The 27,805-nt window shown below is 34.8% G+C and overlaps 2 protein-coding genes across 2 annotated transcripts in view; one reads left to right on the top strand and one right to left on the bottom strand.

The window, feature by feature from the left end:
* Positions 1-22,980, top strand: part of NUP54 (nucleoporin 54) — a 29,968-nt gene extending 6,988 nt beyond the window's left edge. Inside the window, exons 4-12 of the mRNA XM_061191499.1 lie at positions 4,742-4,968; positions 6,573-6,760; positions 7,490-7,686; positions 9,347-9,401; positions 9,832-9,925; positions 15,099-15,206; positions 19,369-19,488; positions 20,045-20,155; positions 22,282-22,980. Coding sequence (XP_061047482.1) covers positions 4,742-4,968; positions 6,573-6,760; positions 7,490-7,686; positions 9,347-9,401; positions 9,832-9,925; positions 15,099-15,206; positions 19,369-19,488; positions 20,045-20,155; positions 22,282-22,410 — 1,229 coding nt within the window. The 3' untranslated portion in view covers positions 22,411-22,980. The remainder of the gene's footprint in view (positions 1-4,741; positions 4,969-6,572; positions 6,761-7,489; positions 7,687-9,346; positions 9,402-9,831; positions 9,926-15,098; positions 15,207-19,368; positions 19,489-20,044; positions 20,156-22,281) is intronic.
* Positions 22,981-25,214: 2,234 nt separating this feature from the next.
* The window catches only part of ART3 (ADP-ribosyltransferase 3 (inactive)), a 35,334-nt gene continuing 32,743 nt past the window's right edge, over positions 25,215-27,805 (bottom strand). Inside the window, exons 9-10 of the mRNA XM_061191498.1 lie at positions 27,005-27,034; positions 25,215-25,351 (exon numbers count right to left, since the gene is read on the bottom strand). Coding sequence (XP_061047481.1) covers positions 25,215-25,351; positions 27,005-27,034 — 167 coding nt within the window. The remainder of the gene's footprint in view (positions 25,352-27,004; positions 27,035-27,805) is intronic.

The following is a 27,805-nucleotide window of genomic DNA, read 5'->3' as shown; positions in this document are numbered from 1 at the left end:
CATTCACATGGCTATGTACTCAGACAGCCATACCATCTACCTTTTATTCCAAAGACCTTCTCCATTTCACTTTAGCCACAATTCTTACCTTGGACTTTGGCAACATCTGAAACTGTTCTAATTCCATAATCAATCAATAATCTAATTCCAATCATCAATAATAATCCATAATCAAACATCCCACAACCTATTGCTCTTTTAGCCTGCCTTTTCAACCACTTCCAACATAGCTGTTCTTAGACCTCATTAGGATCTTAGAGCACTGACACTTTCTGCTCTTCCGTCAGCTCCTTCCCGTCTCACTGTCCTTTCTAATTAGCTTAGAGCCCTTGTCCTTCCATTTCAGTCACTCTTGCCAGTATGCTAAACTTCCTTATCCTTGTATCATGTCTGCTGGAAAAAACAACCCCAAGCCTGTGTAAGCCCAACTGTCTGTCTAGATACTGCTTGAGAAAATCATACAGTACAGAAGATGGAATCTCTAAATTCTTAATCACCAACCCAAGTTGGGGCCTCAACATTGCCTGGTAATCCTGTGAAGTTTCTATTTTCAAATTTTTCTCCCACTTTCTGTAAGTTATTTTAAACCTTTATTCTCTTCAAATCTCAAAGTTCTCTGTTCTCACTTTTAGTAGATGGCCTTGACCTCTGCTTCAAAGAGAAAATAGAATGCCTCATTGTAATTCCTTCAGTTGCCCACTACCGAATCTTATTTATCTACCTACCCCTGTAACCCATCCTCTTCTCTTTTCGCCTGTGCTCTGGATCTCATATCCTCCCACCTTCTGGGGCTCCTTGTGCTGTTGATTATTTTTCCCAGCAGACCCCCACCCCATTCCACCTCTCATCCCCCACCAAAAACAAAGTCTTCCGCTTCTCTATCCCAGGATTATTCTCATTTACATTTAAACGTCTGAAGTTTCTTTTTTCTTAAAACAGAAACAAAAAAATAAAAGTACTTTAATTTCACATCTCACTAAAGTTATCTTTTGCTATCACTCTCTTCTCCCCTTCATAAACTACTTGAAATAGATATAGAAGAATGGGATCCCCTGCTGCTGTCTTCTGTTACCTCTTAGCCCACACTAATCTGTTTTCTACTTTCTTTACCCAGTCAAATAGTTATGGTCATTAATCATCTCAAATCCAATGAACATCTACTGTTCTTTAATTGTGAAAAATTCTAACACAAAAATAGTAAAATGACCCCACGTTCTACCAAATAGATTCAACAAAAGTCAGAACTTGCCACATTTGTGTTATCTATATCCTCCTTCCTCCCCCCCCTCCTTTTTTTTTGAATTGCTGAAGTGTCAGTACTTTAAAGCAAATCCCAAACATGTCATTTCACCCTTACTTTACTGCTTTACTATGCTTCTCTCTTTAAAAACATGGAGTCATTCCAACTCACAATTACTAATTCCTTGGTATCATCCTTAATCAGATTTCCCCATATGTCTCAGTAAAGTTTTCTTCAGTTGGTTTATTTGAATCATGATCTAAACAAGGTCCACACATTATGTCTCTTAAGCTTCTTTTTAGTATAGAGAATTCCCTGCTTGGGTTTTTTTTTTACCCCACTCATGAATTGTTACAGAAACTGGACCAGTTGTCCTGTGAAATATCCCCCAGTCTAGATTTGTTTGTTTCCTTGTAGAATCATTTGACTTTATGCCCCATATTTCTGGTAAATGAAGTTAGCTTTAGGTACTTTATTAGATTTAAGTTTGACTTTTTGGCATGAATACTTTGCGGGTGGTGCTGTGTGCATCCTATTGTATCATATTATGAGGCCATCTCTTTTAGAGATGCTAAGATTGATCATTGGGTTCGGGTGGTGAGAGCCAGTCTGTCTTGTAAAGTTCCCCATCAGTCTTTAACCTAATGGTTTCATTCATTGATGGTCATTGCCTCAATCAGTTATTTTATTAGGAGTTGCAATATTAGGAGTTAGTGACTTTCTAATTCTGCCTTCTCTTCCGCACTGAAAGTCTTCTGTAAAAGGAGTTTTTCTGCATCCCCCCAAGACTGCTTGGTCACCCTGAAATGGAATCTGTATAGGAAAGGCAGGATAAATTCTTTCTTTTTAACTGACAGTTTTTGTAAGAAGTTGTTGGTGGCCTGATTATTTCCAGTGGTGTCCAAGGTGTTGAGATTTTTCTGAATTTTTAATTTTTACTTTTAAAAATTATCATTTTGAATGCATGAGATTTAATGAATTGAATGTGTTTGAGTTGGATGCATTCATTATTCTTTTTGATGCTCAAATTGTCACATTTTTGGCCAATGTGAGCCCTCAACTTCAGTGATAGTCTGGTCTTTTTTTTCTCTTACCCTATTGTTTAGTACTCCATATTCCTTTTGCCAGCTCATCTTCCCCTCCTCTTTGACACAGAGATTTTGCACATGCTGTTCTTCTTTGATGCTACCCCATGGCCTGGCTGACTACTTCCTTTAGACCTTAGCTGAAGTTCTTATGGGACAGCCTTCTCTTAACCCTCCTGCCCCAAGCTTGATTAGCTTCCTCATTTAGGACTCTCAGAGCCTCTACTTCGAGGCACTTACCATAACTGTTAATATTTGTCTGATATGCTCAGTTTGTTTAAAGAACCAGTCTTGTTTACCACGATATCCTTAGTGTTTGCCTCTATGTCTGACACTTAGGGGGTACTCAGTAAATATTTGTTGAATGAATGCATGGTGAATGAATGAATGAAAATATGCATGTATGTATATATGTATGATATATAAAACCAGGAGAGACTGTATTGTCAGGAAATCTAAGAGAGAAGAGTTTTTCAAGAAGGATGTGTATTCAGTGAAAGTTGAAGATTTTCTTTGAGGATTGAAGGAATGAATAATCAACAGCATGAGGGCCTGAGAAGGTAGAAAGGTGTGAGAAATCTAATATGCTAAGGCTTTAAAAGCATCTGTTGCATTTTGTTATTTGCGTTTCTCAAATGCCTTCCAGCTAGTGAGCTCTGAGTAGACTAGTGTGGTTGGAATCTAGTGTGAAGTGTAAATTAGTATAGATGATAATTTGTTAATCTTATTTAAAAGTTGAGGAAGATAAAACCTAGGAATTTCTTGTTGGAAGCTACAAAGTGAGCATATAGCAAATCAGGATTCAAGTCTTCTGGCTTCTAATCCACTTCTTTACCATTTTCATAAATGCCCATTTGGGAATTAATAATACTCACTTTGAGGGTAACAGCAGCCCCTCTCTAGCCCTGTAGAAGCCCCATTGGCCTTGTGGTACTTGCAATCTTTAAAGCTGAAAGAAAACTTAAATATCATCTAATATAGTGGTCCTAAAATTCAGGTCATTTTGGTATTCATGATTTTTCTTTTATCTACATACCATTTGTATTATTATTAGAGAATTTTCTTTAAATCAATTTACTTTTAAACATTAAATATGTTTATTTTGAAAGGAAAATCCAAACTACTGCTATAAATGGAAAACCAGTATCACTTGCTATAGCTATTGTTTCTTTATAAAGAAACAATAATTGAACTTAAGTCCACAGAAAATATAATAGTGTTAATAAATTCTAGCTAGATACCTTTGCTTTAAACTCCTAGTTTTAGATTTGTTCTCCCCTTTGTTAAAAAGTGAGATAAGTGATGACACGAGGCATTAAAGGCATACTAGCACCAAACTGAGACTTTAAAAATATATATAATCAGATAATTAAAAGAGAAGTTTTTGTCATATGATTTAGTCCATCTGGTGACTCAACTGTTGCTTGACAAAATAATTTCATGTACCAAGGTTATTTACTTATCTAGCACTTTGGAAATACTGATCTGATCTAACAACTCAGCCCTTCTTTCTATTGGAGAAATTTTAACACACAGTAAGTAACTTGTCCAAAGTTACACAGCCAGCTAAAGCTTTAGCTTAGGATTTGCCCATTTGTTGTTTTTTTTACTATATATTTCTTTGCACTAAGAGAAGGAAATTGTTTATTAAGCTGATATTGATATAACATTGATATAATGATTCTTTTGGCTTATTTTGTATCCTCCAATTTGTATATATTATACAAATATAACAGTAGTAAAGGTTGTTTAAAAAAACAATTCTGCAACTTCACAGACTTTACCCTTTTTTCGGTGTGGGTCTAATATTAATATCATGGATCTAAATTGTGTTTAATGGAATTAATTGTATTAAGATGATATCAGAAATGCAAGTTTAACATTATAAGGATTGTTCTGGCGTATTACTTTCCTATTATTGCCATAACAAAGCGTCACAAACTTAGTGACTTAAAACATATTACCTTACAGTTCTGGAGATCAGAAATCCAGAACTAAATTTCACTGAGCTAAAATCAAGGTGTTGATAGGACTGCGTTACTTCTGGGGGCTCTGGGGAGAATCCATCCCCTTGCCTTGTCCAGATTCTAGAGTCTCCATTTCTTAGCTTATAGCTCCTTCCTCCATCTTCAAAGCCAGCAGCATAGCATCTTCAAATCTCACTTTGACTCTGACCTCCCTCTTCCCTTTTAAAGAGCCCTTATATTATGTTGAACCCACTCTGATAATCCAGGATAATCTCAGTTTAGTTAATTTAATCACATCTGCAAAGTCCCTTTTGCTGTGCAAGGTAACATATTTACAGGTTCTGGGGATTAGTATGTGGATCTCTTGGGGCGGGGGATATTATTCTTACCATATCTAGGACCTGAATTGATTCTTTTTTTAAAAAACTAATTTTGGGGTACATTTTTAGCATTAGGTGGTCTCTTCAGCCAGCCTACACAAGCTCCTGCCCAGTCCAACCAACTGATAAATACTGCAAGTGCTCTTTCTGCTCCAACGCTGCTGGGAGATGAGAGAGATGCTATTTTGGCAAAATGGAATCAACTACAGGCCTTTTGGGGAACAGGAAAAGGATATTTCAACAGTAACATTCCACCAGTGGAATTCACACAAGAAAACCCATTTTGCCGTTTTAAGGTATTAATACTGCTTTTGATCTTCACTTGAAGAGTGTACGAGAAAATGTGATATTTGGATTAAAATAATACTACGAAAACAATTGCTTGGTTTTTTAGTACTCCTTAAACATGGTACAATAACACTTTCGTTTTAAAAGTACAGAAACTATAAAATTGAAGTGATTTCTTACATATGTGTGATTGAGATGACTAGAATATGACTGAAGGAAGGTGTGACTAGAATGTAATTTATAGCAGGAAAAAATGTTAACAGAGGGGAAATGGTCTTCTTGGCACCTATAAAGGGGAGACCCAAAACTAGAATTGAGTGGTTTTCATCTAACATTGTCCTGGAAAGTACACCCTAACCAGCAGATCGGATTAACTCTTCTGCTTGGCATGTATACTGTTGTCATTATAGCTGACTGCCAAAGCCAGTACTCCAACAACATAGTATGTTTTCTTTGCTCTGATTCCATGCCTACCAAACAACTTTCTCATTTGAATTTAACTTCGCAGAGATTCTACTTATCAGCCAGTGAGATTTAGGTCAACTTGGTGATGTATTTTTTATAAAAAATTAACGTATTTCAATCCAGTTTATACATCAGCCTCTTTTAAGTTTTATTGGCCTATGTCAGTCTCTTAAACCTAATCAATGTGTACATAGGCTGGTGTTTGGAGTTGCAAGGCTGAGGATCAGACCCTTGAACATGGTTAAACAACAGAAAGTGACCAACCTATCTTGTTAGGGAACCTCTTTATCTCATCACTGTACAAAAAGAAAGTATATCTTTTGAGTGTATATAGTTGAAATTTTAATACTTTTGTGTAGTGACTAAGAGGTATATAGTAGACATAGGTTGAATATGACAATTTAATTTTTTTCTTTTTTTAATTGATATATTAACATACATATGGTAAAATGCATAATGAACTAATACAGAGTGAATTTAAATTCTTTTTAAAAAATTGCATTATAAGTGGTGACAAAAGAGAAAAAAGGCTTCTGTCTAAAAGAGTAATTCTTTAGGAAGGTATAGTTTGTCATTTAATATATGTAAAAAACTAACCTGTTTCATAAAGTTTTGTATTACATGAAACCATAAAATAATGTAGACATTGTTTATAGCATTTATAAGTTGACAGTGTTATTATGGTACTTTAAAAGTATTTATTTGGTAAACATTTCTTTATATATCTTTATATAAACTTCGCTTAAGATTCCATGAGTCAGATATATAATAAAGTAAATTACATTTTGGTCGATGACTTTTGCAGTCATTTTTATGGCATGCAGAGTTGTTTCCACAGTGTTCGGAAACACCCAACAATGATGGATATCAAAGTTTTTCAGAGGAGAAAGCTATTTAGTTACTCTGTGGAAGAGGAAATTTTAATTTCACTCTCTAAGTTTATGTTATTCTTGGGTTAGAAAGTTTCTCTTTATAATTGTGTGACCTTCTAGGGCACAGAGTTGTGGAAAGAATCATTACATATTCCCTTCATTACCAGACATTAAGCTATTTTTCCTGTTTTAGCAGGTGTTAAGCTTGTTAATATTAAACACGTGATTTGAGATCTGTACATGTTTTTGATATTGTTTGTTTTGTCATTCCACAGGCAGTAGGTTATAGTTGTATGCCCAATAATAAAGATGAAGATGGGCTAGTGGTTTTAGTTTTCAACAAAAAAGAAACAGATATTCGAAGCCAGCAACAGCAATTGGTAGAATCATTGCATAAAGTTTTGGGAGGAAACCAGACCCTTACTGTAAATGTAGAGGGTATTAAAACATTGCCAGATGATCAGTAAGTATACATTAAATATACTGTATATTTCTGTGTGCCTTGGTCCAAAGAGAGTGATCAACAGTGTTTTTGTTGCTAAAGCACAAATTAAATCTCAAAGCAGAATATTTCTCAGCTAGTGATTCTTCAGTATTTATAGAAGCATTTGTTTAAAAGCTTTTTTCTTAATCTTGGGTTTCTTATTAGATGCTAATAATTTCTTAGATTTCTCATTCAGAAACAGGAGGAAACTTAATTATGGCTGTGTGCAAATTAGGGGCCACAAAGACATTGGAATGTTTTAACTGATTACTGTACATGTTCATTCATGGATAAATGTGATTAACTTCCCTTGTCCTATGTATAATTATCATGCTTAGTGTCAAGACATTTGCTTTAGGATATCTTGGGTTAGAAGAATTATTGTTATCAGTTAGATATAATAACTGAAATCAGATTTTACTTTTTGGACTAAATTGCAATGAAGCAACCCATAAACTTCAACAGAATCTCCAAAGTACTTCTCAATTCTGGGGGAAAAAAAATAACATTTACATAGGACTTTGCAGCTAAGCATACCTTTTATAGATAATATCTTACTTGCTTACCTCATTTTAACTTTATTTAGCACCCTTTAATTTAGAAGGGTGCTTCTGAATTCAGCTAGCACCCTTCTAAAATCACATGCTGCATTGATATTTGTGGCTGTTATATGCTCCATATTTTATAACTTGGTTATCTTTCCCCCAGGACAGAAGTTGTCATTTATGTTGTTGAGCGTTCTCCAAATGGTACTTCAAGAAGAGTTCCAGCTACAACACTATATGCCCATTTTGAACAAACCAATATAAGAACACAGTTGCAGCAACTTTGTGTAACCCTTTCTATGACTAGAACAGAACTTTCTCCTGCACAGATCAAACAGCTTTTACAGAATCCTCCCGCTGGTATGTTTCCAGAGTCATAGAGTTGAGGAAATGAAAAATTTAGAAATACGTGCTTCCTCTATTTTGGGAGGCGTTGCTTGGTTATTAATATTAATAACACCAGTGTCAGCTTATTGTGTCTGCTTATTTGGGACATAGTTTTGAATGTTTTTATTGTATTCATTCATTTAGTTTTTTCTATTATATAGCTAATATGTTTGTTAGAAATTTGGGCAATGATGAACTAAAGAAAAATAGTCCATACTCCATCTACCCAAAGATAATGTAATCTTAGTATTTTATTTTTGTTTAGCTTATCTCTTATTTTAGCTAAGTATTCAAGTAAAACCTGAATGTGTTCTCACCATAAAAGTTTCTAGATTGACTGTGTGATGGATCTTTACCTCTCTTCCATAGAAGTAACTGTTATCAATAATTTATTGAACTTTATTAATCCGTTATCTGTAATTTTAATGTAAGCATATGTATACTAAGTCCTTGAAAAAAGTATTCTGCACTATACATTTACTGCAACCTGCCTTTTTACTCATAGTATTTCTTAGTATTTTCCATGTCAGTACATAAATCTTATTCTTTTTAAAAGCTGCGTGGAATACTGTGGATGTACCTTACTGAATTTAACCTCTAGGTTGTTTCTACCTTTTACTATTATAAACTATGCAGCAATTAACATCCTTGTAAATATGTCTTAGAACACATAGGCATGTATTTTTTTAGAATAATCTCTGGTACTGAAATTTTTGAGTCAAGATTATGTATACAGTCAGCCCTCTGTATTTGGGAGTTCCACATCTGCAGGTTCTGCATTTGCACATTCAACTAACCACAGCTCCAAAATAGGAGAAAAAAGATCTTAGGAAGTTCGAAAAAACAAAATTTGAATTGCTGCACCTTGGCAGCTATTTACAAAGCATTTACATTGTATTAGATATTGTAAGTAACCTACAAATGATTTAAAGTGTATGGTAGGATGGGTGTGGGTTATATGCAAATACTACGCTATTTTTTACAAGGGACTTGAGCATCCCCAAGAAGTGGGGTGGGCCTCAACCCTATCCTCTGTGGATACCAGAGGGATGACTGTACTTAACATATTGTTGGAACTGCCAAATGGCTCTCCAGGGGAAGTTCTACCATTTACATTCATAACAGGAATGTGTTACTTTTCCTCATATTTTTAATTTTTCTAATATTTTCTCATTCTGCTCTATTTTTGCCAACAATGGAGATTATCAGTCTTTAATTTTGCCACTCTGATGGCAAAAAATTAATACTTATTTTCATTTGCATTTCCCTGATAACTACTATAGTTGACCAGCTTTTTGTATGTTTATTAGTCCCGTGTTTATAATTTTTGTGAATTACCTATTCATGTTGTTTGCCCATTTTCTATTAAATTTTTTGTCTTTCTGATTTAGAAGAGCTCTTTCTATATTCTGGAGGTTAATCTATTACCCTATAGGTTATAGATATTTGCTTTCAAGTCACTTTTTTTTTTAGCTTTATCTTACAATTTTTTGTTGTTGTGGTCATATTTGACAGTCATCTTTCATTACAGCTTCTAGGTTTTGTGTCTTACTTTAGCAGGGCTTTTCCCATACAAATATTATAAAAATGGAAAATAGTTCCTTTTAGAAAAAATATTTCTTCTTTGTGGTAGGTGTTGATCCAATTATCTGGGAACAAGCCAAGGTGGATAACCCTGATTCTGAAAAGTAAGTGTATCTTCATCTTGCTTTCATATAAGAACTAATACTTACTACCAGGGAAGCAAACAAATGCAAGCTGTTAACTACAGTTCTTACATTCGAGGTGAGTTTATTTTCCTTTTCATTGCTTTTTAAAGAATGTTGATTATGGTAAAGCAGCATAGTGTGGTGAAAACATTAAAATCTGAGTACTAGTGGCCTAATTATATATTTGCATTTAGTAATGCAGTTTTTGACCAAACTGTATTTCCTCATTAGTAAAATAAGGAGGTTAGATGAAATCTCTGTGGTGTAACATTGTTGATTTCATAGTCATAGATCTGCCTTTGAACCCTAGAAATATAGTGAAATTACATGAGTGTTATTATGAAAACCTTACCGTGTATTTTGTAATAATAGGTTTAGGTCTGAAAATTGACCACTTGTATTTCTTCAGGTTAATTCCTGTACCAATGGTGGGTTTCAAAGAACTTCTTCGAAGACTGAAGGTTCAAGATCAGATGACTAAGCAGCATCAGACCAGATTAGATGTAAGAATCTAGCTTCATTCTCTGGCCCTAGGAGTAGTATAGGGGTTACAGACCTTTCTTTTTACCATGTGTTTTAGTTACTGTTCTGTCTTAGGGGAGATAATATAGTATATACTGCAAATTAACAATTATACTTTTATATAACTTCTTTATTGTGGAGCCTCCAAAATCATGTAAATCTGATTTGTTATATTCTAACAATGAATTTAGAATTGTTGGCTTTTTTTTAATAATATAAATTTATTTATTTATTTATTTATTTATATTTGGCTGCATTGGGTCTTCATTGCTGTGTTCGGGCTTTCTCTAGTTGCAGCAAGTGGGGCTATTCTTCTTTGCGGTGCACAGGCTTCTCATTGCGGTGGCTTCTCTTGTTGCGGAGCACAGGCTCTAGGCGCACGGGCTTTAGTAGTTGTGGCTCGCGGGCTCTAGAGCGCAGGCTCAGTAGCTGTGGCACACAGACTTAGTTGCTGTGCGGCATGTGGGATCTTCCCGGACCAGGGCTTGAACCTGTGTCCCCTGCATTGGTAGGCGGATTCTTAACCACTGCGCCACCAGGGAAGTCCCAGAATTGTTGGCTTTAACAGATTAATTAGACTGTTATTTTCAATTCCAGCCAGAAAATGCATATTATTTTATTAAACACTTTTGAAAATGAAGGCTACAATTATGATTATGTTGTCAGTGTATTATAATTTGTAGCTTAATGAAGCAAATTTAAATTATTGAATGCTTAAATCTACTTAATATTTTATGAAGTAGACTTTTGTAATCAAATGCCTAAAGGTTCTTAGACGTCACCTCCATGTTCTCTTATATGGAATTCCTAATTAGATATTCATTTGGACTCTGTTTGAGTAATGAAAAGCTTACTGTTTTATGAAGCAACCCATTTCATTGTCAGCTCTAATTGATACAAGTTCTCTTTCTTACATTGACCCAGAATCTGCCTTGCTATAATTTACACCCGTTTTCTCTGGCATGTTTTGTAGGTAATCACTATGTTCCTATGATAGCCCTACAAATATTTGAACTTCATAATCATTCTTCCTTTGTATTATTTTCTCTGGCTAAAAATTCCACCATGGTTTTGTAATGTGACATGATATCCATGCCTTATTATCTTAGGCTGGATACACTGAATTTATTGGCATCACTTTTAAAATGAGTTGTCCATAGTACTATAAATGGGGTGTGACCAAATTTCTTCAAAGTAAAGCCAAAGAAGCTATTATTTCTCTTTATTTTTATCAGTCTTGCTAGAGGTTTGTCAATTTTATTGATCTTTTCAAAGAACAAGTTCTTGGTTTCATTGATTTTTTTCTTCTTCTGATTTTCTGTTTACAGTTTCATAAATTTTTGCTCTTAACCATTTCCTTTATTCTGCTTGCTTTGGGTTTTTCTCTTCTTTTTCTAGTTTCTTAAGGTAGCAGCTTAGGTTATTGAGACTTCTAATAAAGGCATTTGATGCTATTAATTGCCTTCTAAGCGCTGCTTTACCTGAATCCCCCAAGTTTTGATAATGTTCTATTTGTCATCTTTGATTCATTAAAAATATTTTCTAATTTCCCTTGAGGATTCTATTTGACTATTGGATTTTTTTGACTAATGGATTATTTAGACTTGTTTCATATTCAAGTGTCTGGAGATTTTTCTGTTACTCTATTGTTATCTAGTCTAATTCTGTTATGGTCAGAGAACTTTGTATGATTTCAATTCTTTTAACTTTGTAAAGGTTTTTTTTTTTTTAATAAATAAATTAATTAATTTATTTTGGCTGCATTGGGTCTTCGTTGCTGTACGCGGGCTTTCTCTAGTTGTGGCGAGCAGGAGCTACTCTTCATTGCGGTGCGTGGGCTTCTCATTGCGGTGGCTTCTCTTGTTGTGGAGCATGGGCTCTAGGTGCGCGGACTTCAGTAGTTGTGGCACATGGGCTCAGTAGTTGTGGCTCGCGGGCTTTAGAGCACAGGCTCAGTAGTTGTGGTGCATGGGCTTAGTTGCTCCGTGGCATGTGGGATCTTCCAGGACCAGGGCTTGAACCCATGTCCCCTGCATTGGCAGGCAGATTCTTAACCACTGCGCCACCAGGGAAGTCCTTAACTTTGTAAAGGTTTTTAACCGACATGCCTATGAAAAGAATGTGGATTCTGCTATTCTTGGAGTTTTCTGTTAATGTCAGTGAGATCCATTTGATAGATTGTTCAGTTTTTCTATATTCTTACTAATTTTTCTGTCTACTAGTTCTATTGTGAGAGGAGAGTTGAAGTCTCCAGTTACAATTGTGGATTTGTCTTTTTCTCCTTTCATGTATTTTGAAGGTTTGCTGTTAAGTACCTAAGTAGGATTGTTACATTTTTTTGGCATATATACTTTTTATTATTCCATAATGTTCCTCTTTATCCCTGGGAATCCTCTTTGCTCGGAAGTCTACTTTCTCTGATATTAACATAAAGCCACTCTAGCTTTCTTTTGATTAGTGTTTGAATGGTATGTCTTTCTCCATCCTTTTACTTTTAACCTACGTTTATCATATTTGAAGTACATTTTCTGTAGACAGCATAAAATTTAGATTTAGGCCTACAGTCTTACTGTTATCTGTTCGCTCTGTTTTTCCTTCCTCTCTTTCCTCTTTTTTGCATTCTTCTGGGTTATTTGGACATTTCTTAGTATTCTGTTTTTAATTTATTGTCATTTCAACTATCAGTTTTTTTAGTGGTTGCTCGAGGGCAGTAGTTCTCATTGGGGGTTGTGGTGGTGGTGATTTTGTCCCCCAGGGCACATTTGGCAGTATCTGGAGACTTCTTTGGTTGTTACAACTGGGGGGTTGGGGGGATGCTACAGGCATCTAGTGGGTAGAAGCCAGGATTCTGATAAGTATCCTACAGTGTACAGAACAGTAGCACTGCAACGAAGAATTATCTGGCCCAAATTAATAGTGTTAAAACTGAGAAACTCTTTTCTAGATACCATAATGTATTTCCTTGCACTAGAGCTAGAGCTGGGTTTCAACACAGCCCAAAACTTCCAGGTTTTGGGCTGTGTTGAAACCAGACTTGGGGGGCTGCCAGAGAGGAAAATAATGGTAAACTCACCACTAGTTCAGTGGTACTTCAAATTCATGTCTTCTTCCTCCTGCCACTTTTCATTTTTCAGTCCTCAGGTAGTTGCCCATGCATTCTGTTCATTTTACAGCTGTCTTCAACAGGAGAGAGAGAATGGCATGTACCTAGTCTATCTTGTCCAGTTTTTCTATTGGGCGTCATATCTTTTCTTTTTGAATTTCAGGAGTTCATCATTTATTATAGATTTTAACCCCTAGTCTGTTTATAACATTTTAAATATCTCCTACTTTTCTCATCTCTCTGCTAACTCTGTCTTTAGTGTCCATAGTTGAACAGCAAACCTTTATTTTGTTGTTGTTGTTGATTTACAATGCTGTGTTAATTTCTACTATACAGCAAAGTGATTCAGTTTTACATATATATGCATTGTTTTTCATATTCTTTTCCATTATGGTGTATCACAGGATATTGAATATAGTTCCCTGTGCTATAAAGTAGGATCTTGTTGTTTATGAAAACCTTAATTTTAACGTAATGATATCCATTGGTTTTTTTTGGCCTTGTGTTTTCTTTTTCGGGAATTTGCTTAAGAAATCATTCCTCACCCAAGGTCTTAGAGTCTCCTACATTTTTTTTTTCTATTATTTTATACTTTAACCTTTCACATTTGAGTCGTCTGTCCTCATGGAGTTCACTTTATATGTACTAAGTGATATGAACCCCACTTTCTCTAAATAGTGGGTCAATTTTTCCAATGTCATTCACAAAAAAACTATTTTCCTCAATGATTTATCAAAGCATTTATCAAACCAAGTTCCCATATATATGTGATGTAGTCTGTTCTTAAATCAGTTTCACATTTTTTTACTCTTATGGCTTTGTAGTATATCTTAAATATATGTGGTAGAGTGAATCTCCAATCTTCGTTCTTTTCAAATTTTTAAGTTCTTTATGGATCTTCATTCTTCTATAACAGTTTTAGAATGAGTTTGTCAAAATGCTAGAACTTTAGTTGGAATTGCATTAAATATATAATTTGTAGATAATTGAATCTTAGTAATATTAAATTATTCCATCATGAACATGTTGTTTCTTTACTTATTGAGGTCTCTTGTGTCCTTTGTAACAGTTTTAAAATAACCTCTTTAAAAATCATAGGCATTTTTTCTTGGTTAATTCCTAGAATGTTTTAGTGTTTGTCAGTAAATACTGGGAGTGGTAACATTTCTATTTTTCTTAATATTGCTGGTATAGAAGAATAATTACTCGTGTTGTCTAGAAGCCCTGCCAACTTTTCAAAACTGAGATGGGGAGGGTGCCTGGGTTACATAATATAAAATATGGTAACCTAATTTTGTCCCTTCAACATGGCCTGGCATTGGAAAGTTTCCTTAAAAGGTGACATGTGTAGGTAGACATGCTAAAATATGTCTTGTTCAATCTTCTTACCCTCTTACTTATAACATCTCAATATAAGCCAGTGTCATAGAATGATTAATTATGATAGGAACAATAATGGGGTTAATTTTGATTGGGAAGCTATAATAAAATAGGATTTTAACTCACTCTTTAAGGTTAAGACTTCCATAAGGTGGAACAGTAAGATTTCAGGCTAGGGAAAGAGCAAATCAAAGATCCAGAGACATAGAAATGTCTTCAGTTGTGTAATTAATATCCTTCCTTTTCCCCTCCACTGTGAGCATATCCCTCCATAATATTCTGTTACAGTTGATATTCGACTATATACTATATTTTAGGCCCCTCTTGCATGTCACTTTATAGATCTTAACTTTTTCCATCAATGGCCTGGTTGTTGGCTCTGTTCTCCAGTATTACTTCAAGTTCCTTAATTATTTCTGAAGTATATTATTTTTCTATACACTTTGCCTCGTCACTAAATTTTCTGGAGCTATAAAGAAATTTTTGAATGGTACTTTTTAATTTTTAGATGTACAAAAGGGGAAGAAATATAAAAGGAGATTTAAAGGGAAAGAGTTTATATTTTGAAAGATGAATCTTAGGCTCATTTTTTGCATATAGGTAACCCTGATAAATAGTTGTGATACCTATATTTGATTTACCTTAAAAAAATTTTTTTTAAAAAAAAACAGATCATATCTGAAGATATTGGTGAATTACAGAAGAATCAAACTACAACTATGGCCAAAATTGCACAATACAAGAGGAAACTCATGGACCTTTCCCATAGAACCTTACAGGTAGTAATTTGGACTTTTTTCCAACATTTATAAGACTGTATACATGATGGAAATGCTACATATGGATTTTTGCAATAGAAAAAAACAGACTAAAAGGAAATAACAGTAATAGTCTGAAACTGAAAGTACTAAACTTTCTCATTAAAACCTGGAAGTTGGAGGAGAGATCTTACAGGACTGGGTGAAGAACGTGAAAATATCTTAAAATTAGCATTTTATTGAGAGGGTGGGGGGAAAGCAGTGAAAAAAAAAAATCATCTTGGTACAAGAAAAGTATGCATCAGATCATTAATATCTGGTTTTCATAAAAATAGTAGAAAAATACAGTTTTGATTTTGAGTGCTAGAAAAGGGAGTGTAACTGTTAATGAATGAAAAACAACAACAGAACTTGCAAATTAACAAGAGGAAGTAAAAGAATGAATAGCAACAAAAGTTGAAATTATCATGAAAACAAACATTATATAGCAGAATCAATGGGATACAGCAAAAGCTGTACTCAGAGGACAATTTATAACCTTAAAAAAAATCTTCATTTTTTAAAAGTACAAATGCAAAAAGTAAAGAACTTAGTACTGATCTTAAGTTAGAAAAATACTATCAGTAAGCCAACAGAAACCAATAAGAGAGAAATAAAAGTGAAATAAGTAAAACAAAAAAAATTAATCATAATAGAAAGATTAAATGGAAAAGCTGTTTCTTTGAAAAGACCATTAAGGGACTTCCCTGGTGGCCCAGTGGCTAAGACTTCCACGCTCCCAATGCAAGGGGCCTGGGTTTGCTCCCTGGTCAGGGAACTATATCCCATATGCTGCAGCTACGGGTTCGCATGCTGCAACTAAAGATCCTGCACGCTGCAACTAAAAGATCCCACATGCTGCAACTAAAAGATTCTGCAAGCTGCAACTAAGACCCGGTGCAGCCAAATAAATAAATTAATTAATTAATTAAGGGGAAAAAAAGACCATTAAAATGGTGAAACATGAGTCTGAAGAAGGAAAAAAAGACTCATCTCATGAGCCTGAAGAAGGTAAAGAAAAATTAGAAGTGAGAAAGGAGACATTACCACAGATATACACAAGAGAATAAGAAAATACTGCAATGGAATTCACAGCAGTAAACTGAGAAGTTAGAGAAAACATGATTTTCTAGCAAAATTGATCTACAGAGAAAAATCTTAAATAGACAAATACCATAGAAGCAATTGGGAAAGTTATTAAAGATCAACCATGGAAAAAGCACCAAGGTCAGATAGTTTCATTGCTGAATTTTGTCTAACCATTAAAGAGCTAATTCCAAAGTTACTTTATTTCAGACAAAATGAAAAATACAGATTTTTTTACACAGTTTCATTGAGATATAATTCACATACCATACAATTCACCTATTTAATGTAATTCAATGATTTTTAGTATATTCACAGTTTTGTACAACCATCATCACAAGTCAGTTTTAGAACATTTTCATCACTCTAAAAACAAACTCCATACCCATTAGCAGCAACTCCCCATTTCATCCCAAACCCCCCCAGCCCTAGGCAACCACTTTCTGTTTGTATGGATTTGCCTCTTTTGGACACTTCATATAAATGAAATCATATGGTATGTGGTGTTTTTTGACTGGCTTTCTTTCACATAGCATAATATTTTCAAGGTTCATTCATGTTGTAGCATGTAACAGCACTTCATTCCTTTTTATTGATGAATAATATTTCATTGTATGACTATACAACATTTTAATTTATTCATCAATTGATAAACATTTTGGTTGTTTCCACTTTTTGGCTAGTATGAATAATGTTGCTATTAACGCTTGTGTACAGGTGTTTGTGTGGATGTATGCTCTTGTTTCTCTTGGATACATAAACCTAGGATGGAAATTGCTTGGTTATGTGGTAACTCATGTTCAACTTTTTGAAGAACTACCAAATTGTTTCTCAGAGCAGTGGCAGCATTTTACATCTCTGTTTTTAGTACCCCAAAACAAAAATTTATAAACAGATAATTCTAGTAGAGATGCAAATTATGCTAAGCAAAAGAAGCCAGACTGAAAGGCTACATATGGTATGATTCCATTTATATGATTCATGCAAAAGTACAACTAGAGGTGGGTAATAGATCAGTAGTTGCTAGGAGCAGGAGGTAAGGGAGAGGAGACTCCAGGAGGCAGGAGGGAACTTCTTGGGGTGATGGAAATGTTCTACATCTTGACTGTGGTGATGGTAACTTGTGTTTGTCCAAATACATAGAACTGTCCACCTAAAAAGGGTCAATTTTGTTGTATGTGGATTATACCTCAACAAATCTGACCAAAGAAAACAAGTACAGAAATTCTAAATATAAGTAAAGAGAATCCAGCTATTTATCAAATTCTAAAGGAATATACTTTGAGTAAGGTTTATTTCAGGAATGGAGGGTTGGTTTTATAACAGGATATCTATCAACATAATTTATCATAGCAACACATGGAAAATATATAAGTTTTCATAAATGTAATGAGCCCGGTAGTTAACTAGTATAAACATTGAAAAGAAATCATCTCTTTTTGCTGATGACATGATTGTACATCTAGAAAACCCAAGGAAATAAACTATAGAATTAATGTGGCAAGATGGCTCAATATGAGGTAAATGTACAAAAATCAGTGTTTCTTTAAACTATTAATGGAAATAGGAAAATATTTCATTCACATAATTATGAAAAAACTGTAAAATACTTAGGAATAAATTTGAGGAAAATATACAATCTGAATTAAGGTTTTCACAAATAGAAAGACAGATAAACCATATTCTTAGATGAGAAGACAGTATCTACTTTATAAAATTTTAAAATGAATTACAACTTTAAAAAAATTGATTAAAATCTTTCAGTTCATAAATAAGGATAACTGTTTTGACAATAGCTTCTGGGAGGAACAAAAAAGATAGTGAAGGGGACTTGCCTTATCAAATTTTAGAACCTATTTAAAGCTCTTGTAATCAAATCAATATGGGATTGGTGTAGGATTGGATATAAAGATCCATAGAAAAGAATAGACAATCCAGAAATAGATGCACATGTATCTTAATATGACAAAGGTGGTATTTCAATTCAGTAGGTTTATTTAATAAGTAATGCTAGAGTAATTGGCTATCCATCTGGAAAATAAAATTAGACCACTGTATCACACCATATACAAAAATAAGGTGTATTAAAGACTTAACTCTAAGAAATTAATGAGGCTGCATGTACAGCCTAGGGACTGGAGAGACTTTTAGCTAGAAAGCCAGAAACTGTAAAACAAAATTGACTATGTAAGAATTAGAAAATTTTGTATAGTAAAACGTAACAGAAGCCATTTGTCAATAGTCAAGTGATTTCAGAAAAAGAAAAATTTGAATTTGCAAACAGCACTGATTTCAGTTGTAGTGTTTGTATTATACAGAGATCCTATAATTTGACCTAAAAAACTCCAAGTGAAATACGGGCAAAGAATGTATAAAGGCAGTTCACAGAAGAACAGATGCAAAGTAGTTCTTAACCGTTAAAAGACGGTCCTTTAACATTCAAGGGGGGAATTCCCTGGTGGTCCAGTGATTATGACTCTGCGCTTCCACTGCAGGGGCCCCAGGTTTGATCCCTGGTCAGGGAACTAAGATCCTGCTAGCCGATCCCACAGGCCAAGTGGCGCGGCCAAAAAAAAACAAACACATTCAAGGGAATGCAGGTTTTTTAAAAAATTTGTGTGATCTCTTTAATACTCATCAGGAGGATCTTTGGGAAAGCAATCTAGCAGCTTCTAAAGATTGAACACACACACTTCTAAACCCAGCAATCTCATTCCTGGGGGTCTATACCAGTAAATAAAGATATATATACAAAAATGTTTACTACAGCATTGTTCATAGTGTCAAAACTAGAAATAAAATATATGCCCCTCAACATAAGAATACTTGAGTTTATTGATTAATAATGCATGAAAATTATGTAGTCATTAAAAGTAACAAATTAATGTAACTTGCCTAATAAAAATGGGCAAACATAATTCAAATCTTGAACTGTTAATGATTCTAACTATTGTTAATGTATTCAGCTAATTTCTTTCAACAGTTGATGTGTAATAAAATTACTTGCATAACTGAAAAGAGATGATTCTATCGTTATTGGTGGCTTTTCTTTGTATAGGTCCTAATCAAACAGGAAATTCAGAGGAAGAGTGGGTATGCCATCCAAGCTGATGAAGAGCAGTTGCGAGTTCAGCTAGATACAATTCAGTGTGAACTAAATGCCCCTACTCAGTTTAAGGTAAGCACTTATAAGACCATAAAGCTAGAATTTGTTTCAGGTGGATCTGCAGAGAAATGTTACTTGGTCTTCAAAAAGAGGAATTTTGTATACTTGTTTTTTATTAGGTATTTGTTCTCTTTAATCAAAACTTCCTTTCTAAAGTAGACTCTTAATCATGATGTTTTGGGCTTGTATTAGTGTTTCAAATAATGTACAGAGGGAGAATTGACACCTTTAATTAGAGTAGTACCTATCCTTTTAAAATAAAACATTCTCTTTTAGAAATGGTTGCTGTTGTGAGCAGTTGTAATGCAACTCAGTATTTTTATTTATTTATTTATTTATTTGGTTGTGCCGGGTCTTAGTTGTGGCCGGCGGGCTCCTTAGTTGCGGCTTGCTGGCTCCTTAGTTGCGGCAGGCGGGCTCCTTAGTGGTGGCATGCAAACTCTTAGTTGTGGCATGCATGTGGGATCTAGTTCCCTGACCAGGGATCGAACCCGGGCCCCCTGCATTGGGAGTGCCGAGTCCTATCCACCATGACACCAGGGAAGTCCCTCAACTCTATTATTTTTAGGGCCGACTGAATGAACTGATGTCCCAAATCAGGATGCAGAATCATTTTGGAGCAGTCAAATCTGAAGAAAGATATTACATAGATGCAGATCTGTTACGAGAAATCAAGCAGGTAAGTGTTGCACTAGAGTCACCTTTTAAAAAGGTGAATTCACCACTTCACATCCATTAGGATGGCTATTATCCAAACAAAAACAAAAACAAAATAACAAGGGTTTAGAGGATGTGAAGAAAATGGAACCCTTGTGCATGGCTAGCGGCAATGTAAAAATGGTGCTTGCAGCCACTGTGAAAAATGGTTCCTCAAAATATTAAACATAGAATTACAATATAGTCCAGCAATTCTGCTTCTGGGTGCATACTTAAAAGATTGAAAGTAGGGACTCAAACAGATTATTTGTATAGCCAGGTTCATAGAAGCGTTATTCACAGTAGCCAAAGTGGAAGCAATCCAAGTGTCCATAGATGGATGAATAAACAAAATATGGTATATATACAATGGAATATTAGCCTTAAAAAGGAAGGAAATTCTCACATGCACACACTACATTATGTGAAATAAGCCAGCGTAAAAGGACAAAAGTTGTATGACTCCACTTATAGGGGGTACCTAGAGTAGTCCAATTCATAGAGAGTAGAATGGTAGTTGCCAGGGGCTGAGGGGAAGGGGAATGGGGAGCTAGTGTTTAATGGGTACAGAATTTCAGTTTGAGAAGATGAAAAAGTTCTACAGATAGATGGTAGTGATTGTTGCACAACATGATTTACTCAGTGCTACTGGACTGGACATAAAATGGTTAAAATGGACATGTTATGTATATTTTCCCACCAAAAAAAGTTATCGTTCTCTTCTCCTGTCCCCCAAATCGATGAATTCAGAGGTAATACAGACAACCGAAGTACCCTAGACCCTGCTGCTGTGTGTGGGCAGCAGCAGCAGCACCTGGGGTGTCGTTAGAAATGCAGACGCTCAGGCCGTACGCCAGACCTCCTGAAGCTGCATTTTTCAAGATCACAGAGTGATTTGTATGCACAGTTAAAGTTTGAGAAGTAACTGCTCTATGTCACATATTCCCAACTCATATGATGCCACATATCAATTATAAATATGTAGAGTTACTGATCCTGTCAGCCCTCAGGGGACCTGGGTGTAGACTAGGGTAGCCAAAACCTCCAACCACTTGTCTAAGGCTCACTTTGTATGAAGAAGTTGGGACGTACTGCTCTAGCTTAGTTTCATTAGTATAAATATAGATTGGTTTGATAAAAGTTATCCAACCATTAACTGTGTCTAAAAAAATATATTAAGATGGTAAACTTTGTGGAACATATTAGGTAGGATTAACTGGCGTGGCAGGTTGGTATGACCTGAGGATTTTAGGTAGTTATAAATGTCATCAGCAAATCTGATTTTATTATGTGCTTTAGAATGGATATTGCTGTTATACGCAACTAAAAACTAGTTTGGCTTCTGGGTTCTCGAAAAGTATATATACATACACTTGATTATATTCATATTTACAATAAAATTAACTGAGAAAGATTCCAGCATATTAGAATAAAGAACTATATAAAAGAGTTTATGTATGCAGTAAAATTGGGAATAATATAAACACCTACCTAAAACAATGAAAAGCAGTATATTGTTTTGGAATTGAAGCATCATGGCTCATCACCTGTATCTCAGTTTCTTTATCTGTAGAGAAGAGGTAATAATGGTACCCCCAAAGTGTGTGCTCAAAGGGATTTTAAATGAGTTAATACCCATGAAACTCTTCAAGCTGCCTTAACATCTGGGAAGGACTCTTTAAAATGCTAGCAATTGTAGTTATCACCATTATCATCAGTTTATACTTTGTACTTTAAAACATGGAAATCCTCAGTTTTCAGAATGATTATTTTGCTAGTCATCTATATTTGAGTACCTTCTTGCATTGTTTTAATATACCTTTGTTTTTTATCAAAGGTTGATAAAAGGAACCTTTAAAACTCTGCATCTTTTGTAAAATTTCTGTTACAGATATTGTTCATTGTATATTTGATTTTATTGCTTTTTACAGTAGTATTTTACTATATTTAAAAGTGTTAGCAAAAGATATAGTACAAATGTTTAAATATGCAGATAATGAGAGCAGCCACTAAGTGCTGTGTTGCTGGTAAAATAGTGAAAAATAGCCTTTTTCCTGTGAGTAGCATGCAGTTTAATAAATACATTGATATTTTTTAAATTCCTTTTAGCATTTGAAACAACAACAGGAAGGCCTTAGCCACTTGATTAGCATCATAAAAGATGACTTAGAAGATATCAAGTTGGTAGAACATGGATTGAATGAAACCATCCACATCAGAGGTGGTGTCTTCAGTTGACAGTTCACAAACTTGTGTTAAAGGTTTGTGAAATACATTTTCTTGTTATATCAGGCCTTCCTTAAGAATGAAACTGACCACGTGGAGGGGAAAAGAAAGAAAACAATCCTCTCTCCTGACTTGGTTTTTGAGAAGGTTCCTGACAAATTATTGTTCATCAAATCTGAAATAACTGTCACTTCACTGCTCTTCAGAGAGAGCCTTTGAAAGATTCACATCTAAAAGCTGTAATTACTTTAAAAAAGAAGTACATAATTACCAAAAATATTTCCTATTGTATATTTTTACAACAGCACTCTTCTTAAAAATAATCAGTGTTTAATGATTATTCTCCATTGAGCCTGTATTCTGCTCTCCATAGCAAGTAAATAGGAAATGTCTACTTTGCACATAACAAACTGTATAATTACTTGGCTGTTGGAGATTTGTACTTCAGAATGTAAATGTATGTCAGTTTTTATATTTGTGAATTCATCTGTGGGAGGAGTAAAGAAAATCCAAGAGTATTTAATGATTAGTGTGGTTTTCTTTTCATTCTATAAAGATCTGAAAATATATTTTTATATTATTTTACTTATTTGGAATTTACAGAACACACCTAAGCAATTAGGATATAACAAAATTACATTTTATCATTTTTACAACTTTTTTTTAAACCTCTTTATTTCTAAAAAAGATGAAAAGTTATAAATAAATTCTTGATTATAATTACTTTTTATATAATTCTGTCTGGTGCTTTGTTTATTTGGCTCCGGGAGAATGACCATTCATGTCCACACAAATATTAAATCATAATCACAGCTCAAGAATTTCAGCTTTAACCTGGACTTAAGTCTGACTTTACCCTCCTAAGGAAAGTATATCAATACTGATATATTTTGACTAGGGTACAGCAAATAAAAATTACTTCCTGTATCATCCAGGATAAAGAATTCTCTAATACATCATTAGTACCTGAAAACACTGGAAAATCTGAATTAGACATGATAATGTGCAATAGTGATTCTTTAACAACTAGATAATTTTAAACAATTTTTCTGACTATGAACTGCACACCTGGGCTGCATCATGTTGGCCCCTCTTGGAATGCTTTAACTCTGCATTTCTGCGTAATGCTTTGTCTTATGATGAGAGGTGTTAAAAGAAACAGCCCCATGAACCGTGCCACTGTGTGTATTATGAGGATGGCGAGGAGTGTGATGCAAGGTATATCCAGAGGCCTCCCTCTGAGATCCCACTGAAGGAATCTGTCAAGATGCAGACTAGCTAGCTAACGGTTGTGTAGGAGACACAAACAAGGTTCACAGGGCTGTTTCTTATAACACCTCTCATCTTTCTCATCCATGTAGCCGAATGTGGAAGAGCACATTCGCCCTTTGCACACCCTCTTACTGTAGGAAGAGCTGGTGATCTAATAATAGATGAGAACTGTTACTCATTGAGCCACATTCTCTGTTGGGCAGATGGCTAATCATACATACCATGCTTACTTCTCTAGCCTTTCATTTCTCGTCCTCTCGTATTGTTAGGTTTCTAATTTCACAAGCCCTAGATAGGGCTCGGGGGTCTGCCTTTTAAAGACAGGCCCAGTTAGCCTCCTAAGTTTTGATCCTGCTGGTGACTGACTACATGTGTAAGGCAAGGCCTGTGGTCTTTGTTCATGTAGCTGGTTAGATAACTGGACTTGGTCTGTACCTGAGCTGTGTTCCAAGCAACTGATAACCAAGTTCTAGATTTGGGAGGAAATGAGAAGAAAAGACCAACTTTGGCCTCTGGACTAAGTTGTGTTCTCCAGCACAATTTATAGACGTTCTGTGAACTGGCTAATGGTTCTTGTGGTAAGTCAGTCCACTCAAAATTCTGAACATGAAGAGAGGTAAATGGTAGAATTAAAGCACACTGAACCCCTAACAAACACCTAGTTTAGATTTCATGTAGTTTTTCTGAATCTCTGAAAGTGGCCTTAAGTCCTTTTTTGAAACGCTGGCAGTGTAAACAAGTGTCAGTTACCAAAGCCCATGCCTAAATCAATTACTATTCAACCAGTGCAATACCTGGGGGAAAAGACTACTGTACTGTACTCATTTCCCTTGCTTATTGAGCCCACATATTCATTGAGTACTGTGTGCCTTCCTGGGTTAACATGAGGTTCAAGTTAGGGACTACGTATGTGAAATACTTGGTAAACTGTTGTGTTTATAAAAATATAAGGTGTTCATATATAGAAGGAAAATGAAGAGGTTGAAAGAATACACTATTTGAAGTCAAAGTTTGATCCTTTAAAGATAAGTAGAACACCTTTAAATTCTAATTAGGAATTAAATTCATGTTAACCACTAGCATTACTGACATTTTAATATCTAGCAATTCTACTGAAATTATAGCTAATAATTTTAGTCTTTCATTGAATTAAATCAAAAGTATACAGTTTTTTGCAGTCGTAAGATTAATATAGAAATAAGTGAAAAATGAATTCTATGACATCTGGGTCAGCTACCTGAATTTGCTAATTACATTAACAAATATGTAATTCTCATTTTATCAAATGACTTTGGCCAACAAGTGAAAAATACATCATTCCTTTTGATGATTTCTGTGGGATGCCTGTAGCATATTTCAAGTAATAAAGAATGTATCGAAAAGCTAGTCTGTCTTGAAACTTGCTTACCTTGAAATTATCAGAATCTCAGTGTTTGAAAGTACTGAAGCACAAACATCTCTGTACCATTCTGTACTAAAGCACTCGAGTCTAATAAATAAATAAATCAGCGCGCCCCGCCCCCCAAAAAATTAAAAAGAATGTATCAGACTACAGAGCGACAGAGATTTATAGCAGAAACACTGATTAAAATGATGAATGTCCCAAACGGTGGAAGGAGCATTTTGCCAGAAGATGCAGAGGTATGGGTTTTGGGACCTGGAACTGGACCTGGAGCTGGAGCTGGAGCTGTTAATGAGAACACATAGTCATTGACACATGTTATTGTTAGTATCAAGTTTCATCCACCTACACCATATATCCTGAATATGTGAACATTCAGGTTGAGTTAGAAACTTACATGAAGTAATTCTAACCAGGACAACTTTAAATATAGTTCATTACAGATATGGGGCTATATTTTCATATATATCATCAGGGTGTGCTGATCTAGGTTTTATCTAGGATTTCACAGGCTTTTTATTATCTTTGTAGACAAGGTAATTTTTTGTTCAAGTTCTCTAGAATTTCTTGGCAATTTAAAATTTTCGTTTTCTGTATATGCAAGATAAAGTTTAATTCTGTGTCTTTTCTATTTCAAGATAGTATATTTCATATGCATATTCTACCAATATACAGTGTAATATTTTACAGTGTAAAATATTTTACAGTGTAAAAAATTGCATTTTTTAAACAGCCCTGCAAGCTGATTAAAAAAAATTTTTTTCCCTCTATACATAAAACACTGCTCTGGAGAAAACTGCTTCCCTTTCACCTGAACTAGTGGAGAGAGGTACAGTGGAGTCCAGCCATCTCAGGATGGTCTGTTTCACACTGCCCTAAACTCAGATATCTGACTTCTGGCTGTGTTTTGGTTTAGACTGTACAAGGGAAGACTGATTGGAAATATCCAAATGGGATCACCACTCACATAAGTGAAACCAAAAGAAATAGCTAGTAAATGTTATAAAAACCTTCAACTCATAAATTTACTTGCTATAATTATAAACATGCAGTTATATGTATACAGGTGGGGGAAACGGACAAGCAGATGCACTCATGCATTAGTCTGTTACTAGAGAGCAGTGGTTCTCAAGGGGGCTGTATTGCCCCCTAAGGCAGTTTGGAAATTTGTCAGGGTATATTTTTGATTGTCACAGCACTGGGGTGGAAGTAGAGGGCTAGTATCCTGCAGTGCTCTCGACAGTCTTGCACAAGGAAAAATCGACCCACTTGCACATAAATTTCAAATGCACTGGTAGACATATATATGTTAAAAACCTATTTATAATGCTCAAACCCAGAACCTAAGTTTTACATATAAGCAAAATATTTTTGGATAGTTTTAATAAATATTGGTTTCTATTCTAGTGCCCATGGTATTTCTTCACTTTCATTTTCTTATATTTGTATAGAATAGCTTCCAGTCCTCTCTTAAATCCAGATTTCTCTGTGTAAGTAAATACAATCTGACTACTTCATGACGTCTTCTAGAATAATCTAGGCATTTACATATTGAAATGTATATAATTTTGTTATATAGTTAGGACATTATATTGATTTTTTTATGGTGCAAGTGGGACTTATTTATGAATCTTATTTCAGGATACCTTTATAAAATATTTGTTCTAAAAAGAGAGAATTGGGTTGCAGGGTTGAGAACCATTGCTCGAAAAAGTACAGTCTATATACACAGTTGAAAATGAGTGCTTAAGAAGCAAAATCAAGTTGACCCCCCCCATTTGCACATACAAGCATTTGGATATGACATTATATTCTGTTATGGTGCTTTAAACTCGAGATTTTGTTCCTTTTATTAAGAGAAAATAAATTTCTCAGTTTTTCTATATTGCAGAAACAGACATTTATCAACTAAGGAAATGAGATATTTCTTACTAGGTCTGTCGATATCTTGACTTTTGTCTTCTAAAATATAAACAGATTTTGAGTTAACTGCATTGTACACAGATTTATCCCAAAGAGAAAAATCTGATTAAATGATTAAGCTAACTTGGTTATCTCTGCGTGTGGGACTGAGGGGCAGGGCACTAGTTTTAGAGGTATAGGTGGGACTGGGGGAAAGGTTCAGTGTTTACACATTTGCATGCTTTGAAATTTTTTACCATGTGTGTGTTTCCATTAAAAGAAAGGTTAAACTTTGTTTACAGAAAAGTCTTTTTTCTACATATTGAACTCAGATTCCCAAGCACAACCATAACACTAATCATTTATTGAATGCTTACTGTGTGTCACGCACTGACCAAATGCTTTATGTACATTATTACCTTTACTTGTTACACTCCTAGTAGGTAGTAGAGTTATCCATATTATACAGAGGTTCCCCAAAACTTGCATAAAATCACAGAGGTAATCAGTGGTAGCAATGCCTGCCTTCAAACCCTCTGCTCTTACTTACTATGCTATTCTAACTCCAAGTGTGTTAACATTGAAATATTACAATGTTGCCATATTCTGACGGCTGTGAAGCCAAATGCCAATTCTAGGATCCCAGGTTAGAGGAGTATTTTCTAGAACTACATCTAGCTGGAAGACAAGTGTCATGTGACAGAAAATGAACAAAACTTGAAAAGTTTGGGTCTTGACTGTCTCATTCTAGCCTTTGACAGGTCCCTTAACTTCCTATATTCCATGTTTCCATCTCTGAAACGGTGATAACAATATTTCTTTTATTGGATT

This window comes from Eubalaena glacialis, chromosome 5 (assembly GCF_028564815.1).
Source record: "Eubalaena glacialis isolate mEubGla1 chromosome 5, mEubGla1.1.hap2.+ XY, whole genome shotgun sequence".
In the NCBI taxonomy this organism is placed as follows: domain Eukaryota; kingdom Metazoa; phylum Chordata; class Mammalia; order Artiodactyla; family Balaenidae; genus Eubalaena; species Eubalaena glacialis.
The sequence above is the reverse complement of the archived record's forward strand: the minus strand, read 5'-3'. Positions and strand labels throughout refer to the sequence as shown.